The 14,239-nt window shown below is 51.2% G+C and overlaps 1 protein-coding gene across 1 annotated transcript in view; it reads right to left on the bottom strand.

The window, feature by feature from the left end:
* Positions 1–2,695, bottom strand: part of FAIM2 (Fas apoptotic inhibitory molecule 2) — a 30,543-nt gene extending 27,848 nt beyond the window's left edge. Inside the window, exon 1 of the mRNA XM_080660581.1 lies at positions 2,326–2,695. Within this exon, the coding sequence (XP_080516707.1) occupies positions 2,326–2,340 (15 nt within the window). The 5' untranslated portion in view covers positions 2,341–2,695. The remainder of the gene's footprint in view (positions 1–2,325) is intronic.
* Positions 2,696–14,239: the final 11,544 nt, after the last annotated feature.

Here is a 14,239-nt window from a genome sequence, read left to right as displayed (position 1 = left end):
CTGTTTCTGTGGGGTCTAATGAAGGTTTTGGAACATAGTAAACCCTTAAAAGTATTATTGAATGAATGGTTCTCTTATTTAATCTCCCTGCTACCTTGCTAGTTGTATGTTGACCTCTGTTTTAAAATGAGGGAACGGAGGATCAGGGAGAAGAATAACTCGTCCAAGGTCACAGCGCCACACGTGGCCCACTGGGCTACAGAGCCCAGGCACCATCCACTGGGACTGGCCGCTTCTGCTGGGCTGAAAACAACCAAGGACGGTGAGGGTGGGAAAGCTGGGAAACAGAAGGGGGGAGGAGAGGGAGGAAAGAGGAAGAGGAATGGGGACTGCAGGGCAGAGAAAGGGCAAGAGGCCCTGGCTGAGGGCCCTGTTCTGGCCTTGTCCTGTTGTAATCTCAGCCTTGCCCCCGGGGTCAGAACAGAATCACAGAATGTCACTGCTGAAAGGGAGCTCAGAAGGCATCGAATCCAACCCCTTTTCATTTTACCGATGAGAAACGGAGGCCCAGAGGAAAACGTGCCCATGGCAGGTTGAAACCTCAAGTGCATTTAACTCCGATGTGCCCCCTGCCCCACAATGTACACATTTAGCTTTGGAGAGAGGATATGAGCTGTGAGGGCCTGAATGATGTCGCCAGAGAAGGGCAGATTGGGGTGGAGGGGTGGTATGAAAACTGGAACAGCAAAAAAGGACTGAACTTTAGATCTGCCTCCAAAATGATTGTGTTAAACCTCAAGGTCTACTGAGGAAGGCCGCAGAGTCCCTTCTTTGCAGGGTCCAGCTGAGGCAGCCAGAGTCAGGCAAGCACCAGATCTCTGTCCTCATCCCAGCCCTGAGGACCATTGAACTGGAAGGGTCTATTCCGTCACTAGAAAGCCTGTGAGTAAGCTGGGGGTGAGCAGCAGAGGAGGCAGGGGAATACAGTTAGCCCAGAACAGGAAGCTGGGTCAGCAAAGTACCTGGTGGAGGTGAGGGTAGGGAGTGGAGGGGGAGGGTCCAGAGAGGGAGGAGTTTTCATTTTCCCCACAGTGAATACCCCCCCAGGCCTCCTTGGGGAAGGGCCTCCAAGCCTAGGCCTGTGGGAATGGGGTCCTGGCTCATCTGCTTCCCCCCCACTCCCCAGCCTCCATGACCAGCCCGACCAGAAGTCATGCGCAGGAAAATCCCTTTCAGCCCCAGAAGGAGGTCCTCTGAGCCCAGAACCAGGGCTCATGCCTGGGAAAAGGACGATCACTCCTGACTTCAGCTCTGTCCAAGCTGGTCCCTTCACCAGCCCCCCCCCCCCCCCCCCCCCCGCTGGCACTCAATCACCAGGAGCCTCCTGGGCCTTGCCCCCCATACACACACACACACACACACACACACATATCTGGCATTCCCAAGTGAGGTCTGCCCAATGGCAGGAGGTGGTATCACCCAATGACATCATTTGAGGCCTCATGAGCTTAAAAACAGGGAGAGGAGGGTCTGAGAAGCCAGGGAAGGTTGCCATTGGCTCTGAGGCTCATCTCAGAAAGAAGAAGGGGAGTGTAAGGGAGGTCCCTATCTGTTTTCTCAGCGCAATCCTTAGTACCCCCAAGCAGGCCAGAGGACCCTCCCCCTTTGCCCTAGGCCCTGGTGGTTGTGTAATTCCACAGGCTGCTGATGTTACATAACCCTACTGGGCCAGCTAAGTCTCTGCCCAAACCCTTCCCCTACATTTTAGGCCTAGAACTGGAAAAAAAGAAAAGACGTTTCATCTGGTCTCATCTAGTCCCATGCCCTGCCAAAACCAAAACAAGAATTAGAGCATCCTGATGCTGGGCTGCCATAGTAACCCTCTAATCACAGTTGATGTGTCCAGATGTAGAATAATGACAGGGGTTTGGGTGGGGGGTGTTTTTGTGGAGGGTGCGAAAGATGAGCTAATGTTAGGGTTGGGATTGGACCAGAAGGGGATGCTGGATAGGAACTGCCCCTCAGGGCTCACCCTGGTGAACACACAGGCACTCACACACACACATACATACATACACGCACACACACGGACACGACACCAGGCTGACTCCTTAGGGGGGCTGGGCATCTGTGCAGGGTTCTGGGACATCAGAGCAAGGGTGGAAGGGGGACAGAGGAGGAGAGGTGAGCCTGGTGGGCAGGAAGAGGCCCCGACCCATTCCTTGAAATGGGTCTTTTGGTCCTCTGACTTCAGCAAGGACCACAGAGGACCTTCCCACAAGGGCCAGGGGAGGATGCTAGAGTGGTCCAGAGAGCTTGCTCAGGGTGGTAGGGAGCCGGGAGCCCGAGGATGGAGGATGGTGCAGGCGGGGGAGATGCCGGTACCTTTCCCTGGGTCATGGTGCCGTCTCTCGGGGAAGGGGTCCCCGAAGCCTGCCTGCGTCTCTTCCTTCCTCCGCGTGGGTTCTAGCAACCTCCACTGCAGCCGTGCCAGGCGGACCGGAACGTACCACCGGGGCGCGGGGGGAGGTGGGGACGGGGGCGGGCCGGAAGGCTGCGGAGGAGGCCTCTGCGGATTCGCGAGCCTAGGGGAGGAGGCGTGCGCCGCCCCCTGCTTCGGCCCCCCGCTTCCCTCTTCCCTCACCCCCGGGACCAGGGCGAGCGTGCTGCGGAGCAGCTCAAGTGGATGGGTCTGTGCGGGCGGGAGGAGGCGCGGGGACTCCGTGACGCCGGGCAGGTGATGCCGCCTGCGGGTAACTGGAGCTGGGTGTCAGGGCCTCATTTCTCCACCGTCTCCGCCACTGATAGGCTCTACCCTTGCCTCTGCCCCCTTTTCCCTCCCTCTTTGGATTAAGCCCTGATTTCTGTCTCCATCTCTATTTCCCCTCTCATCATCTCCATTTCATCATCCCGGGTAGATTGGGAAAAGTCTTCCTCAGCTTCTAACAGGGCCCTAAGTTCCTATGGGCTTTTGGGCAAGCCAGGTGTGCACCTCTCCTTGCCTCGTTTTCTCACCTGTGAAATGGGAGCAAGAGGCCCCTTACTGCCTTGTCACAGAAACAGGCTGTGGGAAGATGCGGCCTCAGTTTTTTATACCCCTGCTGGGACATTTTACCACGTCCTTCTGGCAACACCTCTAATTCTGTCTCAAAGCTTCTCCAACCCTCTGTGCTGCTCCTTTTCTGCTTCCACTCTCAGCGCCCTTCACTCTCCTCCATTCCCGCCCCCCCCCCCGCACCCCCGCATTCCAGAGGCAGCCCCGTCCCCTTTCCCAGGCTTGTCCTTGGGACTTGGCCATCACCAGGCCCCGCTGTCTGCAGCTGCTGCAGTGTTACCGTGGGGCTTGCAATCTCAAGAGCTGGGCTCAAGTCCCAATTTAGACACCCATTGGCGGTGTGACTTTGGCAAGGCCTTAACCCCTGAGCTGCACCATCTCCGATGGAAAGGAGGACGACAGTGGAGCTCTGTCCATCCTAGATTAACCGTAAGATGCACAGTTCATGGGGGGAACACAGGGTTTATGCCTCCTACCAGAGCATCCTGGGCTGCCCCAGTGTGAGGACTCAGAGGGCTGTCTAAAAGAAGGATCTGAACCTCACAGGATGGGCTGAGAAGCCAAGGCCTGGTGCAAGTGGGGGTGGCCCCTTACCTTCTGCTTCCCTGTCAACAACCAGCTAGACCACCTCATGACCTGTGAGAAAGCAGGCCCTGGGTAGGCAGGTAAATTATTGAAGGCTTTATTCCACCTCTACTTGCCCTTTGTCCCCCACTCCCTAACCACACACTTAAGCCTGAGCCTCCCATTCTGGAGGCTTTCTAAGCCCCTATAAACCTGTCCCCCTCCCTGCCCGCCCTCTCCTCCCAGCCCTGCTCCTGGAGCTCTTCTTCCCATAAACCGGCCCTGCACCTCCACCTCCACACCCTGCACTGCCCCTTGAGCTCTGCCTGCCCCTCCCTCTCCGCACCTGATTTGGAGTGTTTTCCTTCTCCTGTTTGACAGCTCAAGGCTACCTCCTCCGGGAAGCCTCCTTGGCCCCTAGTCTGGATTAGATGCTTTTTTTTTTTTTTTTCTATAACTTCCCCCTGACATAACACCTGCCACATAGCACTGTGGGGTTTCTTCATCTGTCTCCCCATTAGACTCTAAGGAAGCCTGTCTCTAGCAGGTTTTGTGTCAGCAGTACTGAGTATAAGGCATGTGGGACACACTCAGTAAACCCTAGCTCTCACGATTACCCAGCATGTGGTATTACACAGAGCCTGCCTTTATGTAGGCCTCAGCATTTTCATATGTTTGTATATCTCACCTGCTCCTTCTCTCCCCACTCATTCTGCTCCTGCCACACAGCCCTCTTGACTGCTCCTTGACTGGGCCACGCATGCTCTTAGTTCAGGGCCTTCGCACTTGCTGTGTCCTCTGCCTGGCATGCCTCTGCTCAGACATCACCTTACTGGGAAGGGCTTCCTGATCCTATACAAGTAGCAATGACCCCGGCATACCCCCACCAGCTCATTGGACAGTTCCTTTTTCCTAACCCAGCTTAATTTTTTTCCATGGCAGTTGTCACCTCTGACATATATTTTGTGCCTCCCGCCCCTCCCCCCCCAATCTCTCACTAGCGTATCAGCTACATGAGAGGAGGAGTTTTGGGGGAAGTTGCCATTGCTCTGCACCCATCAGTTAAAATAGCAGGAGATGCTTGATAAATGTTTGAATGACTAAAGTACAGCATTATACAAAATCCTTATATTCCTCAGACATTTTGACACGGTCAGTGCTATGATGTGTCTCAGCACTGGACTCTATTACCATGGCCTCACTGATATGTCCCCGTTGCGTGGTCTTTGGACATTACCCAAATATTGGAATGTTTGTCTAACACTCCTCTGGCCGCTGGAGGCAGCAAGATATGATGGTCCAAGGCAAGCTTCAGAGTCAGGCAGGCTTGGTTGCGGTCCCAGCCTCTCTACTTCAAAGCTCTATGACTCTGGACAGGTTAGTTCCCCTCTCAGAGCCTCAGTTTTCTCATTTGTAAAATGAGGGAGAGTGATAGTACTGACTGAGATGGTAGAGCGGATTAAATGATGATGTATGTAAAGGGTTTCAGGTAGCACCCAGTATTAGTATTGGTCCTAAGAGTTCCCCAAATGTTGTTTAGTGAAATAATTCATTCCCACCCTCATCAGCAGCTCAGTTTCACTGTTACTCACTCATCACGTGTACTGTGCCTACCTCTGTGTGACACACTGTGGCAGACGCTTTGGTGAGTCAAAGAGGAATCAGATGTTACAGCCTCTGTCTGAGGAGGGAAGGTCCATTCAGAGCTCACCCAGTGCTGTGCTGGCATGGGAACAGGTGACGCAGGACACCTAGAGGAAGGGGTGCCCAAGGGCAACGGTGAGGGGTGGCCCAGGGGAACTTGTTGGGGTCACACCCTTGAATTCCTAGCCTAGGGATGGGCTCTATTCTGTTTGCACGAGGTGGGGCAGTGGGGGAATTTCTAGGGGTTTTGAGCAGGAATAATGTGTTCAAAGACATGCTTCAGAAAGACCAAACTGCTGTAGTGATTTTTGCCAATAAAGTGTTTTCTTAAACACGAAGGGAATAAGGACCGGCCTGTGAGCAACGTACAGGAGGGATTGAGCGGGGGCCTGATTAAAGGTGCGGGGACGAGCATGGAGACTTCGTGATGGTACAAGAGACAGAGGCTCGCAGCCCAGACTCTGAGCAGGCTGCCTGGGCTGTCTTCCCGGCCCTCCAGATGCTTCACTGCTCTGTGCCTCAGTTTCCTCGCCTGTAACACGACGGTGGTGAGTTCATATTGGTAAAGCACTTAGAACAGAGCCAGACACACCACGTGTTCTATGTGCATTTGATAGTCTAAAAATAAGACAGATGATCCAGTGGCAGAAAAGATGGAGAGAGACAGACAGCTTGGGGCAGGACTGATGGGACTTAGGAAGAGGCTGGACATGGGACAAAGGGAGAAAGGGAGGTTTGGAGGCTGAGTCCCTGGGAGAATGGTGTCAGTATTAAAAGGGAGGAAGGAGCTGACATGTCCAGGGCTTGGATTGAATTTGTGGTGCCTTTGGGACAACCAGGGGGAGATGTCCTGTGGGCAATCAGGTAGAGGCTCCTGAAGCCTGGGGCCTTCCACAGCTCCGGGGCACCGTGCACTTTGTTTTAGGGGAATTTCACTTCCCTTCCCACCCAGCAGCCCAACCCCATGGAGTTGAGTAGTGTGGCTACCGGGGACTGGACTGGATTGGGGGTGTGAGGCTCCTTGGAGAGTGAGGCCAAGGAGAGAAGAGTGGGGAGAGTAGACCCAAGGCAGCACCTGGGGTTGGAGGAGACAGACGAAGTTCTTTCCTCCTCCAGAATTTCCCTTCAACACCTCCACTAGGCTGTGGTGAGAGTGGAGGGATTCAAAGACCTAAGTCAATGTTTTCAGGGCTGCTGCTGGGGGGCGGGGAGGTTGTGGGCCCAGCCATTTCCGCTCTCTTCCTTTTAGGCCTACACTGTGGCGGCCCATCCCGTTCCACCGTTCTGCTCCGGTTGCCAGCCAGCTCTGTTTGGGGCAAGTGCCAGGGAGAGGAGGGAGCTGAAGGTGCGGACAGAGGCAACACTTCTCACTTTATAGCCATAGAAGCCAAAAGCCAAAGATGGTGACTTTTCCAAAGTTACATGACATTTTTGGGGCCAAGCCAAGGTGAGAAAAGTCCATCAGCCCAAGAATGTGTCAGTGACACTTAGACTGAGCGTGAGGGGTGAGTTGGGAGGTTTGCAGGGGTCCTAAGTGGGCAGAATCAGAGCTATCCAGGCACCTCTCCCCAGATCCTCACCCCAACCACGGACCTGTACACCCAGCCTGCACCAGCCTCTATTCCATCCCCTGGCCCCGCGTCTCCCCAGGGTAAAGAGAGAACCTGCCCATTTGAGGCCACTGATGGGTGGGGCAGAGGCAGGTGCTAGAGCCCAGGTTGCTCACAGCAGGCAAGTTTCTGCCAGAGGTAGTGGGCTAGCTGAGCTCAGGCATCCCAGTGCATTCTGAGTGTAACCTGTGCCTCAGCGTGGCTGCCTCCACAAACTTCAAAGCCTGTCATTGCCGTGCAGGTCCCTGGCCCCCTATGACTCTCCTTTCCTACCTCTCCCTCCTCCTAGTGGCCCTACAGCAAAGAACCAGACATCCTGTGCTGGCCGGCCAAAGCCTGGTTACACAACCCCTCTACTCGAGGCGTCCATTCCTGCCTCCCGCCCCCCTCCCGCCATGACGCGCTGCCTGCCCAGATACAGTCTCCAAGGCACAGGGACAGAAGCCTTTGGCAAGCATCAACACCCCTCTTCTCAGCTGCAGGATTGCTTAAGGTGTGGAACCACATTCCTGTCCCTCCTCTCCCCCGCCCCCCCTTCTAGACCACCATTCCTGGGCTCTTGCTAGGAGCTGGGGCAGGGGAGCAGAGTGTAGAGTCAATATCCCCACCTCCTCCGCTGGCCTCGCAGTATCCCGGCCCTTCAGAAGTCACTTCTCTCCCCTGGGCTTGGTGTTGGGCCTGCCCTTCCTGATTCCTGAAACGGTCACAGGTTCCGCTCCTGTCACATGTTGTGCTATGAGTATGTGCACTTCTGCTTCTCCACCAGGTAGAAAGCTCCTTAAAGAGAGGACTGTATATCTCAATCCTGCCAGCCCCACCCCATCTCTTCCACCTGGTAGAGTTCAGTGGTTGAAGAACAAAGGTTTTAAAATCAGGTCCATCTGGTGCAAAGAGATGACCTCGCCACTGACTATGTGAGTGACCTTAGGCAAGTCATTGGCCCTCTCTGAGCTTAGTTTCCTCAGCTGTAAAATGGAAACTCATTAATTCACTCATTCAACCAATATTTAGTGAAAGCCTACTACATCTCAAGCATTGATGTATGTACAGCAGTGAACACAAACGACTCAAATCCCTGCCCTGTGGGGCTTGACTTTTTACTGGGGAATATTGGTGCCTGTCTCAGAGGGTGATGGTGAGCACTCAGTGAGCTCCCATATGCAGTGCCTGGCATGGTAGGCCTGAGAGCTATTGTTGTGAACACTCATTCAGAACCGTTTATAGAGAACTTACTATGTGCCAGCGCGGTGCTAAATGCTAGGAAGGCAAAATGCAGAACACCCATCCACGCCCTCAAGGAGCTAGCAGTCTAAGGCACCCACTGTGTGTTGAATGGACACGATCTTCATCATTGTTCAGAAACTTATAACCAGTACTGACTTGTATTGCAGGCTACAAAAAACCCATAAAATTCTGGAATGTCAAGTGTAGCAGAGATATAGCTCTGTGTCCCCCAGTATCCCTCAGACAAAGCCATGAAAATAAATCATGTGTGGTTTTTGGGAAGTTCAAAAAAAAGGATTGTCATATTTGGTTGGAAGATCAGAAGAGATTGGGGGGAGGTGGCTTTTGAACTGCATCTTGAAGAAAAGAGTAGGACTCAACAGGGACAGGGTGGCAGAGACAGGGAGGAAGGCCCTTCAGGAAACCAGAATGGCACACATTAAAGGCATGGAGAAAGGAAAACGTGAGACACCAATTTTGTGCTTATCCCAAGATGGCCTGGCCCAGTGTGAGGTTGGAGGATGAGCCAGGCAAGACACAAGAGACAATTGCCCAAGAGGTAGGATTTGAGGGACTCCCTTTCCAGCTTTCTACCCTTGGCCAACCCCACACCAGGCTCAAAATTTCACCATCAGAAATGTATTTCCTTGGGTAAGTATTCAGTCTCCAGGTTGGGGCAAGTGCCGGGGGGCAAGCCATCCCCAGAGGAATAACATGGAAGCACGGTTCCTGGCCAAGGAGAGAGAGGTGGGGAAAGAGACCTCAGAGCAGTGCAGAGCAGGGATGTGACTGAGCAATAATAATAAAAGCTAACATTTATTGAGCACTTATATGCCAGGCTCTGAGCTAAGTGTGCTACGTGGATTGCTTCATTTAGTCCTGACAATGGAGGTAGGTCCTCACATGATCTTCATGGTACAGATGAGGAAACGGAGACTTAGAGAGGTTAAGTGACTTGTCCAATGTCTCCCACAGCTGGAGTCCTCCGTGCAGTCCTGCCTCAGACACTCAGTCTTCAAACCAGTTAAGTGGGGGAATGTCAGCTCCTTCACTGGGCCGTGAGGCTTCAATGATGAGAGTAAAACCCATGAGTGTGTGACATGTTGTAGGTACCTCACGCGTGCACGGCCCTTTCCTTTCTCCTGAGCGGAACGCTCTGTTTCACGAGCCAGGAACCTCGTAAATATTTCAGTGGTGTCTGTGGCCGAGGCTGTGAAGCCTGTTCTCTGTAGCACTTTGACAGTGAGGTCTGGGGGACTTCTCAGGCCTGGTGCAAGTGTTTGCTCAGCTTTTAAAAAAAAATATATTTTTTTTATTGATTTCAGAGAGGAAGGGAGAGGGAGGGAGAGATAGAAACATCAACGATGAGAGAGAATCATTGATTGGCTGCCTCCTGCATGCCCCACACTGGGGATCGATCCTGCAACCCAGACATATGCCCTGACTGGGAATTGAACCATGACCTCCTGGTTCATAGATCGACACTCAACCACTGAGCCACACTGGCTGGGTTGCTCAGCTTTATTATATATATATATCTTTTCCTAGAACAGTTGATAGTCATGGGCATGAGACAGATCTGTAGACTTTTTCTGGAAAGAGGCCAGAACATGAGCTGGCCCAGGGTTCCATTTCCCAAACAAGACCACCGCCAAGGCCCAGCCACCACCATGGGCTCCTCCACCCCCCACACTCCCACCCAACTTGAAGACTGTGCCAAGGAGTCCCAGGAGGGCTGGAGGGAGCCCAGAAAACAAGAGACTCATGCTACACCCCTACAGCAGGGGCTGAAGCTAGAATTGAGGGCAAGTTTACCTGGGTCGGTGCCTCTCGAGAACTTTGAATTCTTTTTTAAAAAAATGTTTTGTGGCAAGAACATTTAACATGAGATCCACGCTCTTAAATTTTAAGTGTACAGTACAATGTTCTTTAACTATAGTCACAGTGTGGTACAGCAGATCTCTAGAATTTATTCGTTTTGCATAACTGAAACTTTATACCCCTTAAATAACAACTCTCCATTTCCCCTCCCCCCAGCTCCTGGCAACCACCATTCGACACTCTGCTTCTCTGATGTTGACTGTTTTTACCTCATAAAAGTAGAATCCTGCAGCATTAACATAAAGTCCTCAAAGTCCATCCATGTTGTCATCTACAGCAGGATTTCCTTTTTTGAGGCTGAATGGTATTTCATTGTATGTATGCACCACATTTTCTCTCCCTAATCATCCACCGAAGAACAAGTTAGGTTGTTTGCACATTTTGGCTGTTGTGAATAATGCTTCAGTGAATATGGAAGTCTAAATATCTCTTTGAGATCCTGGTTTCAACTCTTTTGGATAAATATCCAGAAGTGGGAGTTCTAGTTTTAATTTTTTGAGGAACTGTCACTGCCATGCTGTGTTCCACAATGGCGCACCACTTTACATTTCTACCAACAGTATACAAGGGTTCCAGGTTCTTCACATCCTCATCAATATTTGTTATTATTTTTTTATAATAGCCATACTAACAGATGTCATGTGGTATCTCACTGTAGGGTTTTTGTTGTTGTTGTTGTGAATCCTCACCCGAGGATATTTTTTTCCATTAATTTTTTAGAGAGAGTGGAAGGGAGGGAGGGCAGGAAGGAGAGAGAAAGAGGGAGAGAAAAGGAGAGAGAGAGAGAGAGATCACATTAGGATTGAACCTGCAATCCAGATATGTGCCCTTGCCTGGGAATTGAACCCACGGCCCTTTAACCCCTTGACCCTTCAGAGGCTAGCACTCCAACCACGGAGCAAAACCAGCCAGAGCTCTCGTTGTAGCTTTGATTTGCATTTCCCTGGCGATTAGTGACGTTGAGCATATTTTCATATATAGGCAGACCTTGTTGTATTGCGCTTTGCTTTATTGAGCTTCACAGATGTTGTATTTTTTGTAAATTGAAGGCAAGACACTGCACCAGCAAAAAGATTACAACTTGCTTTATTGTGGTACTGGCTTTACTACGATGGTCTGGAATCAAACCTGCAGTTCTCTGAGGTATGCCTATCCCTGTTGGCCATTTGTATGTCTTTTTTTGGAGAAATGTCTATTCAAGTCCTCTGCCTGTTTTGTAATCAGATCATTTTGGGTGGTTTCATTTGCTATTGAATTTTAGGAGTTCCTTATATATTTTTTGAATATTGATCCCTTATCAGATGTATGGTTTGCAGGCTTCTACTCTGTCCTATATGTTGCCTTTTCCTGTTAATTGTTCTCTTTTCTGTGCAAAAGCTTTTTAGTTTGATATAGTCCTACTTCCTAGTTGGAGCCTTTGAGCTCTAGCTTGCCTCAATCTTCCATTCCAGAGGGCAGAGAGCCCCTAGGTGGCAGGCACGTGGTAGGCCCTCGGGTGGTATGGAGATGCAGACCCCACCCTCGAGGTTCTGGAGAGAAGAGAAGACGGGCCCACATTTAAACTCAGTACAGGCCAGGCCGTCGTTAGAACCGTAACAGAGGAAAGTGATGTGGAGGAAGGCCCGGGGAGCACTCAGGGGAACTGGCATTTTATTTTTTATTTTATTTTTAATATATATTTCATTGATTTTTACAGAGAGGAAGGGAGAGGGATAGAGAGTTAGAAACATCGATGAGAGAGAAACATCGATCAGCTGCCTCCTGCACACCCCCCACTGGGGATGTGCCCGCAACCAAGGTACATGCCCTTGACCGGAATCGAACCTGGGACCCTTCAGTCCGCAGGCCGATGCTCTATCCACTGAGCCAAACCGGTTAGGGCGGAACTGGCATTTTAACTGGTCTTTGAAGACCAGGCAGGATTTTTAACAACATATATTAATACAGATTGCTTTTTCAGATTATTTAAGTAATTAATTCATGTTCATAAGAAAAAAATGTTTTAAAGAAGAGTAGAAAGAAGAAAATGGTTTCCTCGTTCTAAAATCCGGAGAAAACCATATGGTTCAAATATAGGTGTGTTTTCTTTTGGTCTCTTTTCTTGGCTACACTTTCTTTTCTCACTTCATTTTGCAGCTTAAGCATTTTGAACGTAGCATTTTGGCAGATGCAGTTGGAGGAAGAGGAAAGGCATGCAGGACGGAGGAGAGGGCAGAGTGAGGATGTGGCATCTCTGGACTCTTCATGTGCCTACATTGGGGTCCTCGGAGCCCACAGGTGAGCTGGACCCTTGCGATCCCTGGGCCCCAGTCCTCAGCTCTCTAACTGATTAATGGGCCACACCTTGGGCCCAGCCTCAGCCCATTCTCCTGCCTGACACCCTGGGCTGGGTTCTGGGCAAGGACATGCAGTTGCAGCCACCCTTCTTCCCGGCCAAGTCGCTCAAAGAGATGGAGCCTGTCCCCGGGGTAATGGAGCTGAGTTTCCAGCTCCAAAACGAAGTAAAGCAGGCCGAGCCCCAAGGCTGATCATCCAGACCTGTGCTGTCCCGTGTGGTGACCACTCGCCACATATGGCTGCTGAGCACCTGCTGTGGGTAGTCCAGGCTGAGGTGCACTGTAAGTGGAAGGCACACACTGGATTTCCCCGATCGTAGGAAAAGTGAATGTAAAATATGCTATTTGTGATTTTTTTAATATTGATTACATGTTGACGTGACAATATTTTGGGGATAGTGGGTTAAATAAAACATATTATTAAAAATACTTCTACTTGTCCTTTTTGCTTTTTTTCATGTGAGTATTAGAACAATTCAAATTACATGCTACATGATTGTGTATAGTGTGTTTCTTTCTGCTGAACTTTGCTGACCTAGACGGAACCTCCCCTTCCCCCTGATCTTCTGAGGGAAAGCCACGGGCAGATATTATGGGGGAGATTCAGGTGGATCTTGATGCATCCAGACGAGGCTGGAGATGGAGAGGGACATTTGACAAGGGGCCTGGGAAGAGGGGATTGAGGAGCAGCCATCTTCTCTTTCACCCTCATATTCCTCATAGTTCATGTCTGCCTCCCTGAGATAGGCCTTGTTCTAGTCATCTTTATGTCCTCAGTGCCAGCCATAGTGCCTGCCATAGAGAAAGTGCTTGAAAATATGAACTGAATTAATGAATCAGGTGAGGGATAGGATGGGGAGAGGATCTAGACAGCAAGAACTGTCGGGAGATGGTGTTAGGTCTGGGTCTGCCTGGGTGGCTACAGCACTCACAATGTTTGGAGATTTTAATCTTAAATCCTTTATATTATAACCTCCGGAGAGCAGGGTGGCCAAACTCATATATACATTGTAGCCGGTAGCCGGAAGACAACTGGGAACAGGCAGTGGGGACATCCCGAGGCCATTGTCTTCAGCCTCCTGCCTCTCTGCCCCCTCCAAAGGAGCGGATTCTCCCCACTCCTGCAGCCTGCCTGCTAGCTCCGCCTGCCCTTCCTCACAGGCACACGCCCCTGGGGGAGAGTTGAGCAGGTCTCCCTCCTCGGGCCAAGATGGTGAAGGCAGCTGGTACAGCCTGGGAGGGAGGAAACATTCAGCTACTCCTGCCTGGCACAGCTCTGCTCCCACTTCAAACCAGGGCCCCACCCTTGCCCAACTCATGGGTCAGTGACTCTCAAGAGCACCCGTCTCACACACCTCAACTCTCAAGGTGAGGTCCCACTGGTAGGTTCCCACAGTCCCCACCCTCAGCAAGCCTCTTCGCCCAGCAGTGGGCAAGGTAGGGAGGCAGCAGGACCAGGGAGGGCCTGTGAACACAGAAAGGATCCCAGAGGAGCTCAGATGGACGGGCGGCTAGTGCTACGTGTTGAGAAGCAGCCTATCGTAGAACTTAAGCCGAAAGGGGGCTCTGGGGCTGGATCTTGGCTAAGTTACTAACCTCTTTAGGCCTTAGTTCCCTCACTTCTCAAATGGGCACGAGACAGATTCCCTGCCCGTAGGATGGGTCAGAGAGTCAATGACTGAAAGCAAACCAAGGACTTCGAACTGTGCCGCCATGTGGTCAACACTCAATGTTAGGAGTCCAGTTCCCTCACTTACTGCTGGGGAGACAGGTTATAAAGACAAAATGATCTTGTATCACTCAGCTCCTCCTTTTGGTTTTTATTATGGAAAGTTTTAAACATACAAAAATGGAGAGAAATAATATAGTGAACTCCCATGTGCTCGTTACCCCACCTCAATGACTATAGACCAGGGGTGGGCAAACTTTTTGACTCGAGGGCCACAATGGGTTCTTAAACTGGACCGGAGGGCCAGAACAAAAGC

The sequence above is a fragment of the Plecotus auritus genome, assembly GCF_963455305.1.
Source record: "Plecotus auritus genome assembly, chromosome: 3".
NCBI lineage: Eukaryota > Metazoa > Chordata > Mammalia > Chiroptera > Vespertilionidae > Plecotus > Plecotus auritus.
Note: the sequence above shows the minus strand (reverse complement) of the source record. Positions and strands in the feature narration are given on the sequence as shown.